This window comes from Alosa pseudoharengus, unplaced genomic scaffold (genome assembly GCF_046254945.1).
Source record: "Alosa pseudoharengus isolate Yale_2024_CS ecotype anadromous, Long Island Sound unplaced genomic scaffold, YU_APseudo_1.1 YU_APseudo_1.1_scf_15, whole genome shotgun sequence".
In the NCBI taxonomy this organism is placed as follows: domain Eukaryota; kingdom Metazoa; phylum Chordata; class Actinopteri; order Clupeiformes; family Clupeidae; genus Alosa; species Alosa pseudoharengus.
Genome location: NW_027468620.1, coordinates 4,696,243 through 4,721,600, shown reverse-complemented (window position 1 = coordinate 4,721,600; position 25,358 = coordinate 4,696,243). Strand labels below are relative to the sequence as shown.

At 39.2% G+C, this 25,358-nt stretch overlaps 2 protein-coding genes across 9 annotated transcripts in view; one reads left to right on the top strand and one right to left on the bottom strand.

The window, feature by feature from the left end:
• tp53bp2a (tumor protein p53 binding protein, 2a) overlaps positions 1-25,358 on the bottom strand; it is an 82,377-nt gene that overhangs the window by 30,590 nt on the left and 26,429 nt on the right. For all 4 annotated transcript variants that reach the window (XM_076285298.1, XM_076285299.1, XM_076285300.1 and 1 more), the window contains exons 4-8: positions 16,286-16,356; positions 15,771-15,872; positions 10,452-10,626; positions 1,683-1,864; positions 1,327-1,491 (exon numbers count right to left, since the gene is read on the bottom strand). In XM_076285298.1, coding sequence (XP_076141413.1) covers positions 1,327-1,491; positions 1,683-1,864; positions 10,452-10,626; positions 15,771-15,872; positions 16,286-16,356 — 695 coding nt within the window. The remainder of the gene's footprint in view (positions 1-1,326; positions 1,492-1,682; positions 1,865-10,451; positions 10,627-15,770; positions 15,873-16,285; positions 16,357-25,358) is intronic.
• LOC143124043 (uncharacterized) lies at positions 20,887-25,241 on the top strand. Of its 5 annotated transcripts, none has more exons than XM_076285305.1 (12): positions 20,889-21,094; positions 22,377-22,485; positions 22,575-22,637; positions 22,937-23,029; positions 23,122-23,178; positions 23,263-23,469; positions 23,563-23,664; positions 23,755-23,829; positions 23,907-24,109; positions 24,265-24,424; positions 24,526-24,613; positions 24,767-25,241. In XM_076285305.1, exons 6-12 carry the CDS (start codon positions 23,376-23,378, stop codon positions 24,780-24,782), a joined length of 738 nt encoding a protein of 245 aa, XP_076141420.1. In that variant the 5' UTR covers positions 20,889-21,094; positions 22,377-22,485; positions 22,575-22,637; positions 22,937-23,029; positions 23,122-23,178; positions 23,263-23,375; the 3' UTR covers positions 24,783-25,241. The 5 variants fall into 5 exon arrangements, with proteins under 5 accessions (XP_076141422.1, XP_076141421.1, XP_076141420.1 ...); XM_076285304.1 differs by having other exon boundaries at positions 20,890-21,094; positions 23,560-23,664; positions 23,758-23,829; XM_076285303.1 differs by having other exon boundaries at positions 20,892-21,094; positions 23,560-23,664.

Here is a 25,358-nt window from a genome sequence, read left to right as displayed (position 1 = left end):
CTGCCCCCAAGCGGCTGCAGTTGTACTTACATTTCACCATTCACCATGAAGTGTCAATTTTTAACTGGGACCCACTGTACGTGGTAGTGAGTAGATGGTCCCTTAAGCCAAACCGAAGTATCCCGAGGTCTTTATGTGGTCGAATAGAGAGTCCAGAATAAATTTCATCAAGCCAGTACCTTTCTGGAAATGTTGCCATCTTTGCCGCCATCTTCAGGGGAAAGTCCGTAGGAGTCTTATTGCTGTGTGTGTTCACAATTTCGTCGCCGTTTTTAAAAAAAAATAATATTATTTACTTTTCTCGCGAACCGTTCAACACAGCAATTATCGGCTAACATCTTTTAAAAGCTGAGAAAAAGCTCTTTCATGTGATACTTGTGATGTCTGTGTGATGAATAGGCTACTTCGCGAGTAGTTCAACTGAGAAGAATGGGTGAATTTGGACGCACTTTCTTGCGCTGTCACTTTCTCCACTGCGTAAAAGACTAAATTAATTTGCGCTGTGAATATTAAGATTATTTTGACAGGCCACAGGCTAAATAAAAATCGCTATTAGTAGGACACAAAGCAGAATATTGAAAGAAGGGGGCACCAAGGCCACCGTGGCCTCTAAACCTATGATTTTCAAAGGGGCTTCACGGCCAACGCAAGGGGCTACGACGGCCATGGCCGTCGTGGCCGCCGTGAAATTCCTACCCTGGCGGGGTCACATATTTATAAAAAATGAAATTGTGTACCTTAATTCCTCATATATACCGGGACTCTGGGGCTGGGGGCTTGGTCGATACGTACAAACAGCCAGGCCCCAAATACAGGCAGCAAAATCTACATCGTAAATTGGCTAAAAATCAATGCAAATGTATGAAGATTACAACCGTTTGAGACAAAAAATGAATCGCGACCATACACATTCAAGCCCAGGTTTCATGGCCCAGGCTGGCCAAGGCTGTTTTTGTTGCAATTTTTGGAGCTTGGGCTGTCCACAGGGGCCGCATTTTTTTTTACAGCGTTACACATTTAAGCCCGAGTTTCATGGCCCAGGCTGGCCAAGGCTGTTTTTGTTGCAATTTTTGGAGCTTGAGCTGTCCATAGGGACCGCATTTTTTTACAGCGTATTCAGGGGACAGGCAGCTAGCAGATTGTGAGGAGATGTTTGCTTAATGTGACAAAAAATGGTCTAGCTTAGAAAACGTGTAAATTAAAGACTTAACTTACGAACCTTTAATATTCTACCAATATTTAATTTCTCTCATTAGTATTAGCCATGATAGATAACTATGGTTGGAAATAGGAAACATAAGGTACTAGAGTGATTTTTCCACTCACAGGTAGGTTCTCTCTCTGTTGCAGAGCCGCCTTCTTCTTCCAGAGGCGCTCTCTGAGCTCATTTACACGCTTGTCCATGGTTGCCACCTCCTGGTTACGTTTGTTCAGGTTGTCCCGTTGTTGCTGAAGCTTAGCATTCTGCTCTTGGTTCAGCTTGTTCCTTAACTGTAAATGACATACAAACATGCCACTCTAATCAAACCATTCAGTGTAAGCATTTTTTTATTGAGTATTTTCGGGGAATCTGAAACAGGTATGAAAATGGTGACCACTTATTTTCAACCTTCAAATAATCAAAGTGAACATTACAAATGCTTGAAGTTCACAAGGGTTACAAGAAATCACATTTATTTCACCTGCAAATCTTTGTAGAGGGAGTCCAGTTCAGCCACAGAGCTCTGGTTGTTGTTGAAGGGGTCCATTTTGCAATTCTTCAGTATCTCTAGCTGTCGGCTCAACTCTTCTACCTTAGAAACAGCTACAACCAGCTCACGCTGCTTTTGCTGGAACAGGCTATTCATCTGTTCAATCTCCTCCACTGAAATATATACAGTAAATATCAGACTGACCGAAGGTGACCACACCATCAGAAGTTGAAATATCTCAAGCACAGAGTGTATTAAACCGACATTGAAATATAGTAGAGGGAATAAGCTTTGCCTACGGTGGACAACTTGACCAAACTGCCTACATATTGAAAAGGTAGTACCACTCCATCCACTTGGAAACCAAGTTCCCTAATCACTACACATCCACCAGTCTCAGTATTTGAATTAAAACAAGAGAGTACTAAATTTTGTTTAGTGGTGTTTTTGGTATTTGGTTATTGGTATAAGCCTGAAACACATGTGCATACCTAAATCCTCAAATTATGGCCGGGATTATATTTATAGCCAGGCCTCAGATTCAGACAAATAAAGGCCAGTAATAATTGCCTACATTGTTTTGATTTATCTCATGAAAGAGCTCTTCTTAATGTTTTACATTGTTGGTTGGTTTAATATTGTTGCCAATGAAAAGTCGCTACACTATGGGTCTCCAACACGTCGCTCTTAAGCTACCAGTCGCTTGCCGCCCCCTTCTGAGCTTGCCAGAGGCTGAAGTAGTAACCTACATTTAAACACAATTGTTGCAGCGAGGCATTCCAGCCTACGAATTTTATAAAAAAGTAAATCATGCATAATTAAAAAGAAAAAAAAAAACTCAATTTAAGCTATCGTAGACCTATTTGGCTATATGCAATAAGGTTTTCATTACAGCACAGTGCACGTTCCATGAATGAATAAAAGCGGATGCCTTGTCTCGCAATAAGCGGATGGAAATCCCAACACTCTTTCAACTACATGAAACTTAATAGTGAACCATCAAATACCCCAGATTTCAGTGGCCATCAGTCCCAACATTTAGCAATATAATCAAACAGTCCAAACGTAAATTAAATCCCAAACCAAACATCTTCTGCTTTTGACAGCCTACCAGTATGCTGCTCCAAATGAAACTTATGTCTCACAATAAAACGCACCACGTAAGAAATAAAGGCCTGCCTTGAATACAAGCCTGCCCCAAATAAAGGTGGCTTTGCGCAGCCTAAGTAAATAAAAGACCCCAGCCATAATTTGAGGATTTACGATAGTCTGTCTCCTAAACATTCCTCACCCGTTATCCAGACATGCATGAAAACATTTGAAAACAAAACTCACTGCCATAGGTTATTTTGAGAATGATGACTTTCCCTTCTCCATTGTCCTAACCGTTAAAACGAGGCATATATGACAAGGCATTGCAATAATGGCGACTGAGCTTTTTCTGTAGCTACTCCAAAGCTCTGGAATACCCTCCCTCCACATATCAAATCCTCCCCTACGGTGGGTTTCCACACAGCGAAACACCTTGCGATTTTCGGCCAGTGAAATTTCGCCTCGGGGGCGTGACGTCGAAACCGCTAACCTTTTGACTGCAGTGTCTAGCCAGTGGTGGCGAGCTAATTAGGCTAATCAGCTAATTCAAACGTTTAAGTATTTAATGAAGATATCCAGGGGTCTTTATGCCTCGACTAAGTTGATGTTGCCTATAAACAACAATTCATGTTCATAGAAACAACAAGGTCAATAAGACATAATATATTTCATACCTGCGTTGCAGTATGTAGCCTAGCTGTCTAGCTAGGTTTACAATGTAATCCAATGTCCTAAAATACTAGCATTTCGCCTGTCGGCTAGCTAAAAAGATTGAGTGCTTAAACTAACATATATAGTGGTCTATTTAGTGGTGTACAGTGTTGTATAAAGTACTAGAAAGAAATACTTGAGTAAAAGTACAAGTATCGTACTAGAAAAAGACTTTCTTAGAAGTGAAAGTTGCCTTTTAGAATATTACTTAAGTAAAAGTCTTAAAGTATATGATATATACTGTACTTAAGTATCAAAAGTAATTTTCTGATATTTAATGTACTTAAGTATTTGAAGTAAAGGTAAAAAGTAAAAAGCAAGCGGTTTTATTTTGAACTTTTATTGTAAACTTTATTTTGGCTTTCTTATAGTAAAGCATAAAGCATATTCAGGGTTCCCATATCTTCTTAATCTCACTCATCAAATCAAATCACATTCTTTTCTAGGACTTTTTAAGCACAATTCTCTGAAATGAAAAATAAATAACTTATTTCTTTCACAAAAAAAAAAATGACCTGCTTGTACTATCCTGTAGTTTTTATTAGTACCATGGTTCAACAAATGTGTAAAGGTTATATAATAATTCACTTCAACTGAGAAGTTAACAAAAAAATATTCCACTATTCCACAAGTTACCAAAACAGAAAGAAAGAAAGCCTTTGAAATGTAGCCTATCCCATGCTTCCACAAAGAGGCATATTGAACTAATGTTTAGGCTACATGTTTTTTGCATGGGTACTAGGCTATATTGTTGTTTGGTGATTTAGCCTACTCCTTTACTACACCCTTTTCTGAGCAAACAAGGCATATAGGTTTATCATGTAATGTAATTGCTCTTTCTTACATTAAATAACTTTAATTTATCCTCTCTACTTGTCCCTGTAGTCATGGCCTCCTCATCACTAATTTCGGGCTCATCATTTTCAGTGGTCGACTGGTTGATCTGCTGCTCAGTCTCTCCTGGCCTCTTTCTACCCTCCATCCTTCCTGACGCTTGTGTCTACTGTAGGGCCGGCTTGGCTATCCGTATCTGAGAAAACCTTTTGGAAAAGACGGGCTATATGGACCCAACCAACTCTTTTTGGGAGGGGAGAACTCCCTCACGTAGGCTACAACCCATGCAGAGGCATTGCATTGGTGTCATGCACAGAATGTGGAACGTGTCCTACTTTAAGAAAAGATAGACTAACGTGACAAATGTCAATATTTGTTTCCTCGACCGGGCCAAAAGTGAAGCGGCCCACCGGGAATTCTCCCGATTACCCACCCTGGGCCTGATTCAGTCTTACTCTTCTTGGACTGAAGACAACTCCTGCGATGCTATGGATAAATAGCCTTTCACAGGCCGCTAGGGCAGGTAGCCGATGTACAGAAACATTTCTTGCAAATACGGCCACGGGTGTATGACGTTATATTCACCACTACCCTGTTCACCGAGTTCACCACTATCGTAGGGGTGGTCGTCTATGATAACGGGAGGTCTTCCAGTAGGTGCTCGTGCTTCCATGGCGGTTTCAGTTGTGCGTCCTCCTCCTTTAGCAACAAACAAGAGCTAAAATAGAGCGCGCAGCGTGCGGAGCGTGCGTAATGCAATCTAGGAGCAGTGATTCGCCAAACCTCCCTTATTGCAGTCGCACACATTTTTTCTAATTTTATGTTTTAGTAACGAGTAACGAAGATGCTTAATGGAAATATAACGGAGTAAAAGTATACATTTTATCTAGGAAATGTAGTGGAGTAAAAGTGGAAGTTGACATAAATTTAAATAGCGAAGTAAAGTACAGAATACGTGAAATTTCTACTTAAGTACAGTAACGAAGTATTTGTACTCCGTTACATTACAACACTGGTGGTGTATGTGCTCTGACTAAGTTCGTGTGGCATATAAACCACAATTCGTGTTGATACAAGTGCCAATGTTTGTGTACAAACATTTTAATCACATACAAATTTTCGTGTTACAGCTCAGGTAGTCTCCGCCATCTTGGTCAGACTTTTTTGTAACTCCCGCCTCCAAACACAAAGATGCAGACCTGATTGGTTCTCGAATGGTCCTCATTTAAATAAATTTAAACTTTGGCCAACTTTGTTTCGCCTGCCTCGGCGATTCGCTTTCATTTCGCCCAACCAGGGCGAATTTCGTCTCCATTCAACCTCAATGAGAGTGACGCGAAATTTCCTGTGTGTTTCCACACACCGCTACAATTACCTAACTGACTCTCGCCAGATTAATTTTGTTCCGCTTAGCTCCGCCTAGCTTTACTCACATCCATCTGGGACCTCTTCCATAGAGAGTGATTTCTGCACCAGATTTTATGCTAGAGGCAATCAGGACGCAGGGCGGGAGTTTTATAGATGTGACATAGTGTAAAAGCGACTGTGAGACTGTTATCAGCGTCACGGGTTGGCTTCGATGTGAGTGGTTGAAGTAGCACGTCAATAGATAACGAACAAGTGGCTTATTCAATCATATGCAAGCATTTTTTGATTAGGCCCAGCCTTCTGAAGCAACACTCCAATGGATTGGTTCCAGATGGATGAGTGGAGTTAGGCGGAACGAAATTCATCTGGCGAGAGTCAGGTTAACAATTACCTTCTTCAAATCCAATCTCACGACATATTTTTCTCACTTGCTTTTAATACAGAATGATGTTTTTGGTCTTGTTTTATTTTTCTTATTTATTTTTATTTATCTTATCTATTTTCTTGTTGCTGCTACTAATGCTGTCTTGCCACAAATAATCACACTTAGTTTGTGTAGATGTATGGCCTTTGCGTAGATGTATGGTCTTATTGTTATGACTTATGAGCTAAACTTTTTCTTTGTTCAGCACTTTGGCTCAACCCCTGTTTTTAAATGTGCTATATAAATAAATGACTTGACTTGACTTACAGAGATACACTGTAAGGTGGGCTGCAAAGATTATGGAGACTGTTACGATTGACTGACACATGCACGCACATATTATCGAAATTATATGCCAGACGCTTTAGGCCAGGGGTTCCCAAACTTTTCCATGACAAGGCCCCCCAAATACCACTAGGTTCTGGCCAAGGACCCCCTTGATGTGTTATTAAACCCATCAACAATATTACGGCAAATGTAAAAATACATTAAGCTAATCCTAATAATTATTTTAGCCACAAGCACTTCGCGATGGAGCATACAGTGTGTAAAAATTGCATTTGGGGCTTTCTGCTATATGAGAGTTATCACTCTATTATTATTCCCAGTCATAATCATGGAAAATATAATGTTCAGATAATGTGACAAATTATTATAATGACATTAACAACCCTCATAGTAATAGGTATATTTTACATTTTTCAGATGTATTTATTTGTTGCTTTTATTTTTCCTTCCAACTTGCTGAGGCCCCCCTGGCACCCCCTCGCGGCCCCCACTTTGAAAACCACTGCTTTAGGCTATAGTCATTCTACATGGGTTTAGTTAATGATCGGGCTATAATAAGACAAAACTTTAATAGTGGTTTGTGTAAACCGGGACATTTTAGCGTCCCGACAGGCTTTTGTTGGGATTCGGGGCACGCAACTCAAAACCGGGACGTCTGGTCACCCTATTCTGTGTGGTAGTTGAATAACTTGCCTTTCCAGATTAAATGTCCATACTGGCTAAGACAGGCATACAGTCTCTAAAATAAGGGTAGCTTCCTTAGTAAAGCGTTGTTGAAAGTTTGCACGTTCTTTTAAACGTGCATCTTTTTTCCTCTCTCGCTCTCTCGGAGGTAGCCTGCCGAGCATTTGCTCTGCTGCCAGCTTGAGCCTAAAATGCGACCAAAATGCTTGATTGCATTGTCAGCTAAATTTTCATGTACCACAATCAGCATTTTTGTTCAGTGAATCTTTTGTAAATTGCTTTACAATTAGCGCCGCGCTCTTGTTGGCAGCCTTCGTTATCGGCTCGCCTCAACTGGCAGCAATTCACTCCTTCCTCTGCATGTTCTTTTAAAATGTGCATCTTTTTCTCTCTCGTTCTCCCGAAAATTTGCTCTGCTGCCGGCTTGTGCCTCCATGTCGCCCAAAATGCTTGACTGCATTGCATTCTCCACATTTTTAGCTAAATGTTCATGTACCACATCAGCATTTTTGTTCAGTGAATTTTGTAAATTGGTTTACAATTACCATCTTATATGACGCATTTTTTGACTGATGCGACTTATATTGACTATATTGACTTATACTCTGGAGCGACTTATAGTCCGGAAAACACAGTAATTTGTTTTAATCGCGATTGATCACAGAATTTCTATAATTAATCGCAATTAATCGCATATGTTATCACATGATTAAAATTCTATTATTTTACATTTCTAAACATTCCAGAAGTCCATATTAATATAAATTAACAATGTAAAGCCATTTTTACCAGTGTATCTTGATTGGGAATCAAATGAAAGCAAATAAAGTTACTTTAAGACATATTTGATTATTTCAAATAAAAATTAAAAAAGTTGTGCAGCGGTCCTGAGGCAACACATTGTATTGTTCAGAAATATAGCTTATATAAACTGAAATAAATGCTACAGCAGAAGTGCATGCACAAAATGTACACACAAAGGGCATAACAAACAAAAAATACTCCATATAGCCTATATTCATTATCTTCAGTTCAGTTCAGTTGAAAATAAGGAACTTTTCATAGAGAAATGTGCAAAAGTGCATGTGCAAAATGTAGCGTATGCCTACAGCACATTTCAATGAAGTGCTAACAGAAATAGCCTAGTCCATTAACTATGTTCATCAACAGCGCTTTAAAGCACCATTCAGCCTACCGGGAGTTCAGAATTGCGTTGGTGTTTATTATCTCCATGACTATGGAAGGGGGAGGGCTAGGCAGAAGCCTAGGAAGTGTCTGTGGTAGTTTGAGGACAAGAAATGGTGCATCAAAGGGTCAAAATAGTTCTCAACCAAAGGAGATTGTTGATAAGAGAACAAGTAAAATAAAAAAAATCTTTGGCCGCAAACGCTTAATGCGATTAAAACAAATTAACGCGTTATGCTTGTTCCTTAATCGCATCGCAATAAACGTGTTAATGCTGACAGCCCTAATTTAGATATTTATCAGTGGTAATTCGGAACAGGCAGCAACAGTTAATGGTAACAGGTCACATTTGATTGTGATATAGACTGAAGAATAAAAGAGTCAGCCTTTCAGATGATCAGTTTTAGACAGAACTTAGGTTAGAATCTTAATTTTTTTTACACAGCACAGCTCAGGTCTAACAGCACAGCTAAGCTGCACAGATGTCACAGCACAGGTATGATTCAAAGGTATGAATGGTTGACAGGTATGATTCGTAAATATTAATAATACGCACAATTTGAGCATTAAATATTCGAATATAATTTGATTATTAAAAATAATAATGAATGAAATTCGAATTGGGTTATGGAAGAAGATTGACAGCCCTAGTGGGTGTAGCCTATTTGTCTTTGTGAGTTCATAAATAACATGTATGTGAAACTGCAGGCCTAATATTATTCCATATTATGAATGGAATGTGCTTGATGCTCTGTCGCGTGTCTCCTGCAGAACAATGATAAAACAGTTCTTAAGCGCAAGATCACAGAACTCATGGAGTACATGACAAAGACCAAACCAGGCAAGGAATAACAAACTTCGCTGGGGAAGGATGTATGAGCATTTCTGCAGCATTGAAAGTGCCTCAATCATTCTCAACCAACAGTCTTCCTAGATCTGGCTGCTCAGCCAAACCGAGTAATCTGGGACCAAGGGCCTTGGTCAGACATGTAACCAAGGACCCAATGGTCACTATGAATGAGATCCAGAGTTCCTTTGAGAAGATGAGAGAAGCGTAAAGAAGGACAACCATCAGTGCAGCACTCCACCAATCAGGCCTTTATGGTACAGTGGCAAGATGGAAGATAGGGATGCCGGGAGTTTGCCAAAAAGCACCTGAACGACTCTCAGACCATGAGAAGTAAAATCATCTGGTCTGATGAAACGAAGACTGAACAATTTGGCCATAATTCCCAACGGCATGTGTGGAAGAAACCAGGCACTGAGCTGCACTGAAGGCTACCGTGCTCTTGGGCACTTTCAATGCTGCACAAATGTTCTTGTATCCTTCCCCAGACCTGTCTTCACACAGCCCTGTCTCGCAGGTCTACAGACAATTCTCTCAATACTGTGGCTTTAACTGTGAGACCTTATATAAAGCGATGTGTGCCTCCCCTAATAATGTCCAGTGAATTAATTTAGGCACAGGTGGACTCCAATCAAGTTGTAGAAACATCTCAAGGACCATTGATAGAAGTAGAATGTACCAGTGCTCAATTGCAAGCGTCATAACAAAGGGTCTGAATACTTATGTAAATTTGGCTATTTTTCTTAATGGATTTAATTGTCTGACTTTCACAGAAACCTGCTTCAACCCTCTCTGGTGCAACACTAGACCATAGACTGTAAAAGAGAACATTGGCAGTAAAGCTTGGTAGTTCAGAGTTTGCGCAGGTTTCTGTGAAAGTTTTTCCGACAAGTCTGTTTGCTGCACTGCTGCATGGCCCTTGTAGTTGTGATAACACCCAGATTCCTCAGACAAAACTACAACAAGTGGAATAAATTTCTCGGGGGAAAAAGGCAATGAATGAACAGGTGTATAAATTTAAGACGTGACTAAATGCCACGATGTCAAGATTTGACCAGAAGTGCTTAGCTGAAAAAGCGTGTAATCAGGGGCAGAATGCAAGTAAGAGTTGTTTACAGAAGAAACGCAGAGATTTTGGAGTAGCTCCTCCCAAAATTTGTAACTGTCTCCATGGCGTGTAAATTACAGACTTCAGTCAAGTGCAGAAGACGCGCAGGCGGAAAAGTGCTTAGTTGCACGCTTTTTTTGGACCTGGACACGAACATGGGAGAATTTGCCCCTTAGCATATCTAGGTGCACAGGTTTCCAAAGCAGCTCTGGTACTCACCCAACTTTCCATTACTGAGGCGTTTCTGCTCCACCTGGCCCTTGAGGGCCCGAACTTTCTTCAGCCGAATCTCCTGCTTCTCTACATTCTCCCGCAATCTCTGCAGCTTCTCCTGCTCCAAGGCCTGCTGCTGTTTCCTCTGATCCTGCTGTTTGAGGAAGCGCAAGCGTTGCTCCTGTTGGGATAGGGGTGATTTGACTTTTATCACACAACCATAGTTTTATCTTCCCTGTGTTGCTACTGGGAAATCCAAAGGTTTTGAAAACTTGACTGGCAACGTGTTTTGATAGAACAGATCTACTCAATGTGTGTTCTTTGTGCCATATTTGACCTGTTACTGCAGAAGCGCCCCCTAGTGGGCCCACCGCCAGGCCCGTCTGAGTTTCAAAAGTTATCTTTCTGTAAACTTTGAATATCCTTAAAACACAATCCAAAACACCCAACTCACATTTGTTAGTACTAATATAACTATGTACAAACCCACAGTGAACATTACCTATTGTTTACACATGGAGCAGGCTCTTAAAAATGTAGCCCTTTAAATATGTTAAACAATTAACATAACCTCAGATTACATGTCAGAAAATTCCTTTACCCTCAAAACATCTCAGTGACAATTAATTCCATGGATATGACTGTAAAGTTGTTTATTTGCTTGCTATGGCATAGTACAAAACATCCATTCATTTCTGTAGCAATCCTAAAGCAATGTTCTCGAGCTCTACCGAATCACTCAATGTTACGTTTTCATGTCATGCTATTAGGGGTGTCACAATTCTCAAAATCCACGATTCAATTTAATTTTCAAAACTAAAGTCACGATTTGATTCGATTTTCGATCTTTTTATGATTATATTACTATTAATGCATTGCTTATGTTTACTTTTTTTTTGCCTTTTTCCCAGTTCTGTTTTGGGGGGGCTTTTATTTTGAAACCGTTCTTAGTAGTAAACAGAACAGACATTAAACAAAGACGTAAACATAGTGAAATGAAACACAGGATGATAATTTGATTGTTTCAGTACACTCCAAAGAGACACAAGGTTAGTGTTCATGGAATATTGCACTTATCAATGTGCACTTTATGCCTTAAAGTGGAAATGAACAGTCAAATAAAACATGTCTATAGCACTAGTTAAATCTACCATAAATACAAATAAGGTCGGAAATATGACCCGTTTTTCAGAATAAAGCACAAACAAGTTGCATATATATGCAACATATTTTATATATATATACAATTATAATTTTTTTAATCACGATTAATTGCTGAATTCCTATAGTTAATCACAATTAATCACGTATTTTATCACATGATTAAAATTCTATTATTTTGCATTTCTGAACTTCTGGAGTCCATATTATCAATATAAAGCAATTATTGTGTATCTTGATTGGGATTCAAATGAAAGCAAAGCAATTTACTTTATTAACTTAACTTTAAGACGTACGTTTATTTGATTATTTCAAATCAAATTTCAAAAGATGTGCAGCAGACAATAGCAGACAATAGCAGGCAACACAATATATTCTTCAGAAATATAGGTGATATAAACTGAAATAGGTTGGCGGTATTATATCGGTGGGGGCAGCCGTGGCCTACTGGTTAGGGCTTCGGACTTGTGGAATTTGAGGAAAAGTTGGTAAACCACCTTTCTTACCTAATTTGAGGGTGCTGATTCTGAATATTTTGTTTACCAAGCTCAATTCTGAGTTCTAAGCCGCATAATCAGCATTTTAACATAAAATAGCGGTTTGTTTTGCTTATTTTTCCCTAAATTGGGTTGATTTCAAAAGTAATCACTAAAACCAAATAAAAGTGTTCTCTAAATAATTAGCTAATTAGCAAGCTTAAAACTCAAAATTGAGCTTGGTAAACAAAATATTTGAATTCAGCACCCTCAAATGGTGTGAAATAGCCCCTTTACAGACTTTTCCTCAAATTTGCCAACAGGACTTTTTCTGAACGTTTGTTAGCTATCTGCGCTCCCTCTATATACTTATACTATACTATTACGACTACGACCGATATATTATTGAAAACGATATTTAGTTGAGACACTATCGTAATACCGGTATTATGTTAAATAATGGGCCATTTTATCAAAGCCACTTGCTCTTCTGTGTTCAGACCATTCAGACAGCCACAGCTCTGCTCAACTGTGCCCCTTGCGTGTGCACGTTCTCTCTCGCAGCACTACAAACTTTTAAATGTGATGGACACGAGTCAGATTTTGTTTACCTTGATCAGAGGTCGGTGCTGATGCCTATGTCCGTCGGCACATCAACGGTTAGACCGAGAATTCTCGTTGTGAAATCAAAGTTCCACTTGTAGCCTACACACAGACTTAAGTTACACCATTGTTTACAGCTCTTCGACTCACGGTAAAATGTCATTTTTGGTACATAGCCAATTTAAATACACTTATGGGATGGGTGCTTGCGTTTCTTTAGCGATATAGCAGATCTAAAGTCCTCAGGGAGACAACCTACACACTGATTTTATTAAAAGAATATGCACGTGGGGACCCGCGAGCAGTTAGGAGCATCATTTTTTATGATTCCCGAAACCCCATTCATTCGTGCATAGGGATTTTTTCTTACGAACCGGAACATGCAAAAATGGTAGGCTAATGAACGCATACAAAATGACGGTAGCGTCTACTACACTCTTGGTGAGTGACTCAGTTACGTTGTTTAAGTAGTCTAATTGTTTAAAACTATTTAATTGTTATCGATAGTAAGTCATACATGTCTAGGCCATCATACATTTGCTTGTCATCTAGGCCCTATCAAACACTTATGAAAAAAAAAATGCATTGTGTGACAAAACTGCAGGGTTTGTTCTGCAGTAGGCTACTGCAATATTTGTGTGCCCAAAATATTGCATTGTGCAGTACAATGTAGGCCTGTGTTATCAGTCAGGGTCGACTTATTGGTCTTTTGTTATTTGCACAGCTTTATCAGAGCAGCTGTAGCCTACTATGCCTATTGGTATTGGTAGGCCTATGTTGTTGTTTACACTTTTTTGCACAGCTGTGTTAGAGCAGTCTGAAATCATTCTAATTAAAGCTGGTTGTGTTGTCATAATTGTCAAGTTGAGTGAATACGAAACACTTAGCTCTTTCTGTTTAAAATATCGATATATATCGTATATCGCCAATCAGCCCCAAAATATCAGGATATCAGTTTTGGTCCATATCGCCCAGCCCTAAACTGAAATAAATTCTACAGCAGAAAATGTACACACATTATAAAGGGCATAACAAACAGAAAAAACTATATTCATACTATATTCATTATCTTTGAGTTTAGTTGAAAATAAGGAACTTTTCGACATGAGTGCACTGCCATTTTATAGGCCTACAGTCTATGGTGCACTGTCACTTGCCACACACATCAGCGCCAAAGTTTTTAACTGGCAAACACTGGATGAACGATGGATTTTTGTGGAGCGGTTTCAACCAAATATAACTGAATCGTAATTTACACGGCGGCAAAGTGCGATGCTGGTGTGCGGATTTGTATTGAAAAGAATGGAATCTAATGTAAATGAATGTCGAAAGCAAAGTGCATCGCACTCATGTCGGCATCGGTGTCCACAGCAAGTTTATATCATTGATTCCAATGGGAAAGACCGCTAGTAATCACACGTTGACGTTACATCTAGGCTAGTTATTAATTCAGAGGACATTCAATCATTTTACTAACACAGCAGTTATGAAAAAGTATGTGTATATAACTGACTCATGTTGAAACTATGTACATTACCAACCTAATTGGTTTCCAATACCCCAATGTTAAGGACGAATTTAGCACGTAGCTACACTTACCATAATATCCCATGTAAAATGGTTAGCTTGCTAGCTAGCTAACTGTGGAGCTTCAGTATAACATAGACAATTATCTCACCTAGTTTTAGGAAATAGGCTACGTTCATATTACAAGTGATAAAATGAAGGTGTGACTTATGTTTAGTTGATGTTATGACATGTAAAGTTAAGCTTCCCGAACTTAGTTATAGTCAGCCACGGGCAGTTTGACTGTGCCTACATTTGTGATACTCCTGTTAATAAACTGGAAAGAGCAAAAAATAGAAACATAATGGTCACATTAATCCCATTAACACACAAATAACTCTTGCACCAACCTTATTTTGTGCCTGTTATTCACGTTTGTTTCAAGATTTAGTAAGTATAAGCCCTTTTCGCTCCCCACTTCGATGCAGCATAGGTTTCCATTATATTCAAACAGTCATCTTTCCCCTAAAAGGGGGCGTGTATGTGCAGCACAACGTTCCATTCCATTCGTCAGTGCATATTGTTTAGTTTCCGGTCTAGCTAGATCCGGTGTGGTGTTGCAGTTGTTCTAACGTTACTAGTTGTTGCAACAGCATGTGAAAAAACTACAAAGTTTGTTAGACCAAAAAGAATGTTAATCTCGCAATAAAAAAAATTACGCCGTTAAAATAGGTTTACATTAACGCCGTTAATAACGTGTTTAACTGACATCACTTAAAGTGATCTTCTCTAAATTTTTTAATGTGCACGTCCAACAGTTCAAAGTTTCCGTACTTTCTGTACTGAAACATTAACTTTCACCCGAAAGCCAGATATCCCTAACTTTTTGTGAGTAGTGTAAGTTGGATTATATTGCAAATTTGCTCAAAACAGGAGGTTTAAAAGAATAAGGAAGCACTTTGAAAAAAATCCCATTTTACCATTTTTAGGAATACAGTGATAAAACTTACTTTAATTCACTTCCGTTTCCCATGAGTTTGTTTTCACTTAGTTGACTCAAACCAGAAGTGGCCATGATGTTGAGAATTACATAAACATCAAGTGTGATCAATTTTCTAGAGCAGTGGTTCTCAACCGGTGTGCCTAAGCAGAACACTGGGCTTTGAAAATAAGGGATTGCCCGGGATTCCACCCTGAAACACGAGGCATTGCTTTATCTCTCTACCAACAGCAAAACATAAAGGACTAGGCTATTGCTCAGCTCACTTGGTGTTAATTTGGTAATAATTGAAATCTTTTTTTATCTACCTATCTCTGAGTCATATCATCTTTTTAAAGGTTCAAAGTTACTTTATTGGGTCTCCCAAGGGAGAGATTTAATTTGGATAGTGGGTAAAGGCTGCCACAACAACAATACAAAAAACATAATAGGATATAGCAAATATGATACACAGAGTAAATAACAAAACACATTGCGAATGGGCACACATTCACAACCATCCGCCATTTATCATCATTCTAATAATTTTTCAACAGTGTCTATCTTCTTGTGGTCTTTATTCTCTCTTGCACTGAGTACCTTTGAGGCCAGGAGTTGCTGTTGAGCGTCAATCTGCTGCTGTTGTCTAGCTGCCATCTCTTGTAGCTCTGCAAGGGTCATGTCCATGCATGGAGCAGTTACCTGTACAGACAGTTTTAGAGGTCAAGAAGACTAACAGAGTAAGAACTGAATGACTTGAAAAATGCAATCTCTTTTGTGATTATTCAAATGTATCCAATTAAATTATAATAACATTGTGTATAATAACATAGTCAAAAATGTATTTTAAGACACAGTAGTCATCAAATGAAATCAAATGATTTAACTAGGTCTTATAAGGTTTTAGGTTATGCTGGTTAGGATATGCCAATTTCATAGCAAGTGGTCTGACAAATATGTTACTAAAACTTTGAGCTGTTGCAAGTGGTCCCCAGCCAAAACCCTGGGTCTAACACTTTGTTTCAGGAAGTTGCTAGTTTCAAAAAAGTTGCAGCTCTTCTCGTCACACGTCTTTGATCTGAAATAGCCTTTAAATGTTCTGTTTGATAACTAACCCCATTCTCCATCCTTCTATCCACTGGCCCCTTCAACCCATTCTTCTTGTGCTCTGTGCCTCTGGAACTACCTGTGGAAAACAATCAGAAAAATGTAATTAGGTACCCAACAAATCAGTAGGGGTTAAGTCATTTAGAGACCTCAGACCAGCCTCAGACGAGTCCAGGAAGTGACATCAATTCCGTAAATAAGTACATAATTTATTTGACTCTTTATGGAGAATACAGCGGGAAAACACGTATTTTCTTCTACAGTTTATTTTAAAAAATAGTCACATAAGGTAGAAGCTTTTTATTTTTATTCATAACTCACATTTATTTATTAAATAATCGATTGCGAATGACTGTCCACGTGATCTGCCAGAGTCAGCTGGGAGGAGCTCGTGACTCACGCATAGGGACTCACGGCAGATATTGCGTGAAATTTTGGTTTATGGCTATGGTTTAAATGTCCTTCCTATTCATTAACATGAACATGATGACTGACGAAATAAACTACTATGATGTTTAATAAACCATTATAGGCATGCATTTAACAAGTCATCATTATATCACATCAATTAAGTGTTTTCTGTAGGCTAGGCTACTGTGTGACATGCTTTACAGCAAAAAAAAAATCAACAAGTATAGGCTATCAACACGTTTTCAGTATCACAGTTGCAGAAATCACATACAAGAAGGCATCCTTTTGACTGTTTGTACATTTATGCACATGCCAACATAAGGAAGCAGCATGAGGAAACTTGTAGTTTTTCTGCCTTATTTTCGAACTAATTTTACGAGTCTGCAGTATCACCGAGTACAGCTGTTACAAGAGGGTCTGGCGTCCCTTTGTTATGATGCACTTCCTGCGACGATCACTCATCTCTAAATGACTTAACACCCTCTTACGGTGTTCATTTTAGGACATCCTCAGACTCAGGTGTCAGACTCAAAAAAACATCGGTCATCTTCAGACAAAACTGCCTCAGCGTCAGAAAAACCTCTGTCATCTTCAGATAAAACTGTATCAGCGTCAGAAAAACCAGACTCAGGTGTCAGACTCAGAAAAACATCTGTCATCTTCAGACAAAACTGCCTCAGCGTAAGAAAAACCTCTGTCATCCTCAGATAAAACTGCTTCAAACCAAACTGAGTCAGGTCTCAGAAAAAACGCTGTCAGAAAAAGTGGAGTCAGGTCTCAGAAAATCAGGTCTCAGAAAAAACGCTGTCAGAAAAAGTGGAGTCAGGTCTCAGAAAATCAGGTCTCAGAAAAAACGCTGTCAGAAAAAGTGGAGTCAAGTCTCAGAAAAAACGCTGTCAGAAAAAGTATTAAATAAAGACAAATGTGCTATGCCATGATGTAATACCATATAATACCATTATAAAACGTTAGCAGTTGTCATTGTCATTGCACAACAATAATAGACAGACATAAAGATAGACAGGTACTTGAAATGTAATCCCCAGGGGACAATAACTGCAGCGTTGTTGAATTCATTTGATATGAGATGTTATCTTAACTTATTTAGAGAAATGTGCCTTGTTGTTGGTACCTGCTATTTCATGTATTATCATAATGGTATTATATGGTATTACATCATGACATAGCACATTTGTCTTTATGGGGGTTTGGGAATAATGATGTGATGATAATGATGCAGGTTTCTTACTGGTAGGTAGTGTACAACTGGGAAACGGTTAGCAAAAGTAAGAAATAATGGTCCAGGTGTCGTTCTGGACTATCGTGGTGGAAAAATGTTTAACCCACTTTTCCCTAGCTCATTGAATGTACTGTAATCCTACGAAAAACAAATTATTTTGCTGTATGTAGTACGTAGCTTACTCCGGTATGTGCCTTACAGCAGCTGCTAATGTTACTAGCGAAGTGAGGTTAGAAATCCATGGATTTTCTACAATGTGTATACCATTGGATCACTTTCTACCTTTACTTATAATTTCTACATCTAACCAAGCACCAAATATAACATGCCAGTGAGTGACCAGGCTTGGAATTTCACCATTCTGGGGGCAAGGCCACTTGGCCTTCAGTTGGGCATATTTGGTGGGGGGCACAAATAGGCCTGTCGCGATATTCAATAAATCAATTAATCGCATGATAATTAAAATTAGCTCGATAATTTTTCTGGCCACGATAAATGCCACTTGCATGCTTGTTTGTTTTCCCCGTCTCTCTCTCCCTCTCGGGTCCTTAGAGTAACCATGAGTGAACCCTCATGTCAGTCACTTGTCAGTCGCATGGTGTGTGGGGAGGCGGAACTACTGGCGTAGCCTACCACAGAGTGCAGCTAAAGAGCCGCGTGAGAAGTATACCGGTAGGCACTAGGCAGAGAGAAAGCTAGTTGCGAGTTGGTTTCTAAGCCAAACGCGACAGCTGCAGTGTGGGAGCATTTCGGATTTAAACCGAATGCCCGTGGTGAACCACTGAACGTGTACGAGTCGGTGTGTCGCATTTGTTGGAAAACAGTCGCAATTAAAAGCGGCAACACAACAAACATGCATATGCATCTAAAACACAATCATCCGCTGCAGTTTCCCCAGTTGGGGAAAAAAAACACAACAAGTGGGCCGTCTTCCTCTTCCCGAGGAAAATTCTCAGAACGACAATATTATCGCTTATCGCAATAATTTCTGAGACAATTTATCGTCAAGCAAAATTTGTTATCGTGACAGGCCTAGGCACAAAGGCCACATGGGCACCAAGGCCAAAGTTAACTATACAGTAGTAGGCTATAAAAATTATCAAAGTTGTATTTAGCCTATTCACTGCAGTAGACCTGCATCATTGTATGAAACATTACAAAAACATGAAACATGACATATTACATATAACTGTAAATCATCTGATCATCTAATAAAAACAGATATCTAGGCTATATATAACATTTATTTTATATTTGGCCTGCTATGAAATCATGTATTGAACAATTTAAATCTTTAAGAAACTCAAATAGCCTAGATGCATGCTTAGCATTTTGTGATCAGGCTACTTTCACAAACTCTTAGTCAGCTGTCCTCTGATTTACCAATATCTAGGCGATATTTGTAACATTTATTTTTTATTTGGCCCGTTATGAAATCATGTGGAACAATTTAAAAACACATTGTAAAACTTAAAGCCCAAATTTGGAGACATCAATGCATGTCGAAATTTACTGCAAATTCAAAACTGGATTACTCTGGAACGGCTAACTGTACAGGGGACTGCTTTACACCTTTATGTTCGGTAAGGTCTGCTGTTTATTCTGATATTCGGTTTGTCATGTGTTAAAATAAGGGTTCGTAAAGTATTCCACCGAGATGAATGGGTAGGGCGATCATGGACGCAAAACCTTCAGTAGAATGTATGATTAAATTGAATTATATTATTTACTTTTCTCGCGAACCGTTCAACACAGCAATTATCGGCTAACATCTTTTAAAAGCTGAGAAAAAGCTCTTTCATGTGACATCACTTGTGATGTCTGTGTGATGAATAGGCTACTTCGCGAGTAGTTCAACTGAGAAGAATGGGTGAATTTGGACGCACTTTCTTGCGATGTCACTTTCTCCACTGCGTAAAAGACTAAATTAATTTGCACTGTAAATGCTAAGATTATTTTGACAGGCCGCAGGCTAAATAAAAATCGCTATTAGTAGGACACAAAGCAGAATATTGAAAGAAGGGGGCACCGTGGCCGTGGCCTGTAAACCTATGATTTTCAAAGGGGCTTCACGGCCAACGCAAGGGGCTCCCCACTAACACAAAACGTTAAGGGAACGTTCGGGAACGTTAGTGTATGGTTCCCTAAAGGGTAGTTCGAACCAAACCAAAAACTAACGGTTAGGGAACGTTACCTAAGGGTTTCTTAACGTTCCTAAACGTTAAGGGAACCAACCAACCAAAACGTTCTCCTGTGGTTGCACAGTACCTTCACACAACGTTCCCGTTTAGTTGTTATTGGTTGTTTTTGGTTGTTCTGAGTGCACCCCCACGCCAGTAGGGGGAAGACGCCTGGTCTGCATTCAGAACCGATTGCAGTTTCACGTTGGATTAAACAAACAATAATACTTCGGTAAATAAAATATATAATTTTTATAATAGTTTTCTGCTATCACTAGAATACATTCAGAACATGTTTCATTTGTTCCTGTAGCCTACCATTACCATTTTATATTCACACATTTTACATTATTTGCATTCGAGGCTTCTGATTAGGTGGCAATGACGTCAATGGTAATGCGTCTCTATTCATTCCAATTCCATGCCGTGTTAAATGTGTTGGCATTGTGTGATTGATTGCGCCTCTATCAGCTTTAGAAACTGGAGACAATAACAGCTATAGTCGATACTAACACAAGCTCCATTTCAGTTTTTGAAGTAACATACAAAATGTTTGCAGTCACTTGATTTAGATCCACTCAAATGATTGGTCTTATAAAATCTAAGTAAGGTAAACATCATATCAAGATAATATTTATTTTAGGCTAATATAAATTTTACTAAATAAAAAATATATACTTTTGTGCTTTTTTTACGTATTAGGTGAACTTTAAACAAAAATCTATCAATAGAACACTTTTCACAACTAAGAAAATTCACTTCTTTCATTTCACAATTCACTTCAGTTCAATCAGACAGGCTCTCCCTTACACGTAGGCCTACCCCCACGCCAGTAGGGGGAAGACAGCGCCTCTGCTTTCAGGTGATCGATTGAAGTCTTGTCCTGACTTCCGTTAACGGGCTCTGTTTGAATTCCGTGATTCTTGAACGCCGCTGGAAGAAGTCTTGGAATGGATTACACTCGTCTTGAATTCGATCTCACGAAAGTAAGTGAATTATGTTACAGTTTCATGATGTAGGCCTAGTGGTTGTAATGCAAGAGTTTGAGGTTTAACCTTAAGTCCTTTCACTTGTAGGGCTTTGTTATATTCCGATTCTGCCAAGTTTGTAATTTACCAGAGCACATTGCTCGTTCGTCTTTGTTTGAGCTGTTCTCAACGTGTTATGTTTTGCAGCATTGTATGTTTTGTGTCATCGTGTTAACCTGCTCACGTTGATGTTACAAATAATAGCACTAGGCTACCGTTTATTTTAATTAGTTTTAGTGTACAGTCAGTCCTTTTAGGCAAGTCACTCGGCAGCAGTGGTGTAGGCTAGTGGATATAGGCCTACTGTATGTAGCTGGATCTAGGCTACTGTGATGTAGGCTAGTTAGCTGTAGTGGGTAGGCTATACTGTGATCAACCCCAAATGTATCCTAGTCTATTTTAAGTTGGTATACTAAGATGGTGATGCTTTTTAAGTTGGTATAACCTACTGAACAGTCCTGCATATGTAGGCTACACTAGAGCCATAGAGATGGCTATAGATAATGTCAGAGAATGTCTAATAATCCTTAGAAGGGCTCTGATGTATAGTCTACACTGTCGGCGGCCATTTTGTAACACAGTTGATCGGATAGACGATTCAAGTGAATAGATCTCTGAATTTTGCCTTCAAAAAGCTGAGTAGCCTATCTTGCAATTTTTGCTATGGGAAAATAACATGGGGAGAGAATTATTGCACTCTCCCGGGGACGAAGAAGTCTGAAATGCAGACATTTTGCTCAACACACGTTTGTCCTCTGCCTTCGAGTGGTAGGCTAACTGTGATCTTCAACAGGCCTACGTTAAGACAGCAACTTAGATTTTTGCTACCCCAGACCTAACTTGCAATGTAACTTGTCATAGGTAGTTAGGTTAAATTAACACCCTGATCTCCTTATAGGCAAAGATGGCAGTTTTGGTTCCTTTTTGTAGGCGAACTTCAGAGGTCTGTTGGGAAGCATACAGGAAGGGGCGGAATGTGTGTAGTAGGCTATACACAGCTGCCATACTGGCTTTACAAACTAAGCCCATGCATTTCTATGGATGCTGTGTCTCCCCATTAGAAATTCTCTGGGCTACAATACAAAAATCAAGTCAAAAGCTGGGCCAAATATCCAGTCAAGAAAATCTGGTTGTGTACAGATGACTGATTGCTGCAATACTATCAATAATAGTTTTCTCTATATGAAAATACGGCTTTGCTCTACTACTGGCTCACAAAAACGTTGTTGTCTTAACGTAGATTCATACACCAAAGCTATGGAAAAATGTCAGCGGCTGATGGACACTTCTAGCATTGAGGCGGAAGAAGATGCGAGTGTCCACAAAAGGCAGTGCATGGTCACGTGATGGTAAGACCTCTTAAATACAGACTACATTATTTGCACAATTAAAATATTCTTTTTGCAATCAGTGCAGATTGTATGGTCTTTTATTTCAGATGAATCCGTTCCGCAAGCAAGAAAGCATTCCAGGATGGTGCGTGTGCCTGGAAACCCTGTCTGTAAGTTAACATTTATACATGTATTATTTAAGAAAACCAGTTGAGTCATATTTCCTACCATGGAACTACTGACATTCATGTTTATTAACCTAGTGCATATCATGTTACTGTTCTGATGTATTTGTCTCTTCCTGCCTTTTATTAGGTCAGCAGATGTCACTGCCTCCACCACCTGCATGCGAGTTTTTCTTTTTAGCGATTGTTTAATGTAACAGCATAGGTTTATCTTTTGCAAATGTCATGTGCAAGAAACCTACCATAAATTAACTGACCAATATTCATATTTACTTTCTTTTTAGATGAGTCAACACCACACAGGCAACCAGCTCATTGCCCAGAGCTGGATGGGTCTATTATAACGCCTGCCACTTCATCTTGGGACCCAGTTGAAGGTACAGTGTCTTTGAATTTTCCATTTCCAAGTAAATACAATTTCATGACAAGGAACTTGAGAGTAAGTAACTTTTTTTGTTGTTGTAAACAGCACAAGTGACTCATCACACAGAGGGAGGTGGCTTGGCCATGGAGACGGAAATAAGAGGTAAGAACACTCACTTAATTTGTTCACATATGCAGGTATATAATGTATTTAACAACTAAAACTAACACCATCCATTTTCCATAGCAATAAGGACAACCATTACCGCATGGCACAGCGAATGGACGCATTTGAGGAGAAGATGGATGAGCTGCTCATGCTCTTAAGGAGCTCCCAGTCACCTCCCTCTGCTCCAGTCGATGACATATTGCTGTCGTCCTGCTCGACAGTCACTGAGCTGCAGGAGAGGAGGAACAAAATGCCCTCCCTCCAGGACTTGGGTGCCAGTTGAAGGTACAGCGGCTTTGAATTTTCCATTTCCAATTAAATGCAATTTCATGACAAGGGATTTGAGTGTAACTTAACTTTTTTGGTTGTAAATAGCAGAACTCGTCACACAGAGGGAGGTGACTCCTCGCCCAGTCGGTCGCCCAGTGCTGGATGGGTCAACTTTGACTCGCCCTTCTTCATCTTGGGTGCCAGTTGAAGGTACAGCGGCTTTGAATTTTCCATTTCCAATTAAATGCAATTTCATGACAAGGGATTTGAGTGTAACTTAACTTTTTTGGTTGTAAATAGCAGAACACGTCGCACAGAGGGAGGTGACTCCTCGCACAGAGGGAGGTGACTCAGCCATCGAGATGGAAATGAGAGGTAAGAAGACTCGCTTAATTTGTTTACATATGTAATTTTATAATGTATAACAACTAACACTATCAACTTTTCCATAGCTGTGAGGACATCCATGGTCCGCATGGCACAGCGAATCGACTTGATTGAGGGCAAGATCGAGGAGGTGCTCAGCCTCTTAAGGGGCTCACAGTCACTTCCCTCTGCTCCGGTTGAAGACCTTTTGCTGTCCCCCTGCTCGACAGTCACCGAGCTGCAAGACTTGGACCAGAGTCTTGGTAACCAGGAGAGGAGGAACAAAATGGTAATTAAATGGCCATAGTCCTGCCCTTAAGATAAACACTATGTAATTGCATAAATTCAAATCATTATAACTGAACTGACTTACAATATGAGATTGTATAAGCTCTCCACTTTCTATGTGTTGTTCTATATAATTTGTATTTCTGTGTTTTACAGCTACTTTTCTTGGCGTCCCTTGGAGGGTTGACTCCAGGTGCTGCCATCCGTCGTATGCTACGGCGGGTGGCAACCAACAACGTTCTAAAAGAGTACAGCCTGCGGGGCAGGAAGGCCAAGAAATCCTTTCAGGACCTAACCCTCTGCAGGGTTTTAACAGGCAGGTGTTATTTTATTGTTCACATCAGTATTATGCTTAACTTGGCTGATAAGAAGTTTTAATTTGACTTAACTTTTCTCATTTGTTGATTTCTACTATAGCTGCGGCCCAGAAAAACTTCCCTGCGCTAAATGCTGCAGAGGCGGAGGACCTGATTGGGCTAGCACTGAAGTTTGCCCCACACAGACGGTAAATTGAAATTTGTTCATAACAATCAAAGTAATGGGAAAACTACTTTTTTTGTGATCAGAAAAAAAAGGGTTGTTAGTAAGGCACTTTGTCTTGTTTTTTTCAACATGTTCATTCTTAGTATGACATCAAACTTTTTTTTTTTCTTTTTAGGCAAGCTGAGGACTGATCTTGTTGAGACTCGACTCGGACTTGAAGGACTGGAGCTCTATTTTTTTTATTTTTTTTTTAAAGCTTTTGTATTTTTTTTTGTTGTATTAAACCTTTTGTATTTTTCTTTAATTAAAGCTATAGTATTTTTTTGTATTACAGCAATTGTAATTTTTACACACAAAAACAACCACACACAGGAGCAGCTTCTTTCGCACTGTTATCACTCTGTGGATAAGTACTTACTTTATCATTCCAATATACGTCTTGCACTCTACATTTGCACTATTACTTTGCACTCAACAGCCCACTCCATGTGTACTTGTATTGGTATTATGTCTTTGTATATTGTGTTGGTATCTGCCACAATGTATATTGTTGTCTATTGTACAGTGTGTCTATTTGTTGAATGTAGCACCTACCAAAGTCAAATGCCTTATGTTAATATACTTAGCTAACACTAAGTCTAATTTTTATATATATACAGTGAGGCCTTTTAAAATTGTTTTTTTTTTGTCTTTTGATAATTTTATATTAAAGTTATAAGTTCCATCGATTTTGCCTGTTCATTCTTTCCTGCTAATATATAATAATG

Bases quoted from the DNA above. Each gene is read 5' to 3' on its own strand.
- LOC143124043 (XM_076285303.1), top strand. From the start codon at position 23,376: ATGACATATTGCTGTCGTCCTGCTCGACAGTCACTGAGCTGCAGGAGA. The intron at 23,470-23,559 runs GTACAGCGGCTT...GGTTGTAAATAG, and splicing joins GACTTGGGTGCCAGTTGAAG to CAGAACTCGTCACACAGAGG. The intron at 24,425-24,525 runs GCAGGTGTTATT...TTTCTACTATAG, and splicing joins CCTCTGCAGGGTTTTAACAG to CTGCGGCCCAGAAAAACTTC.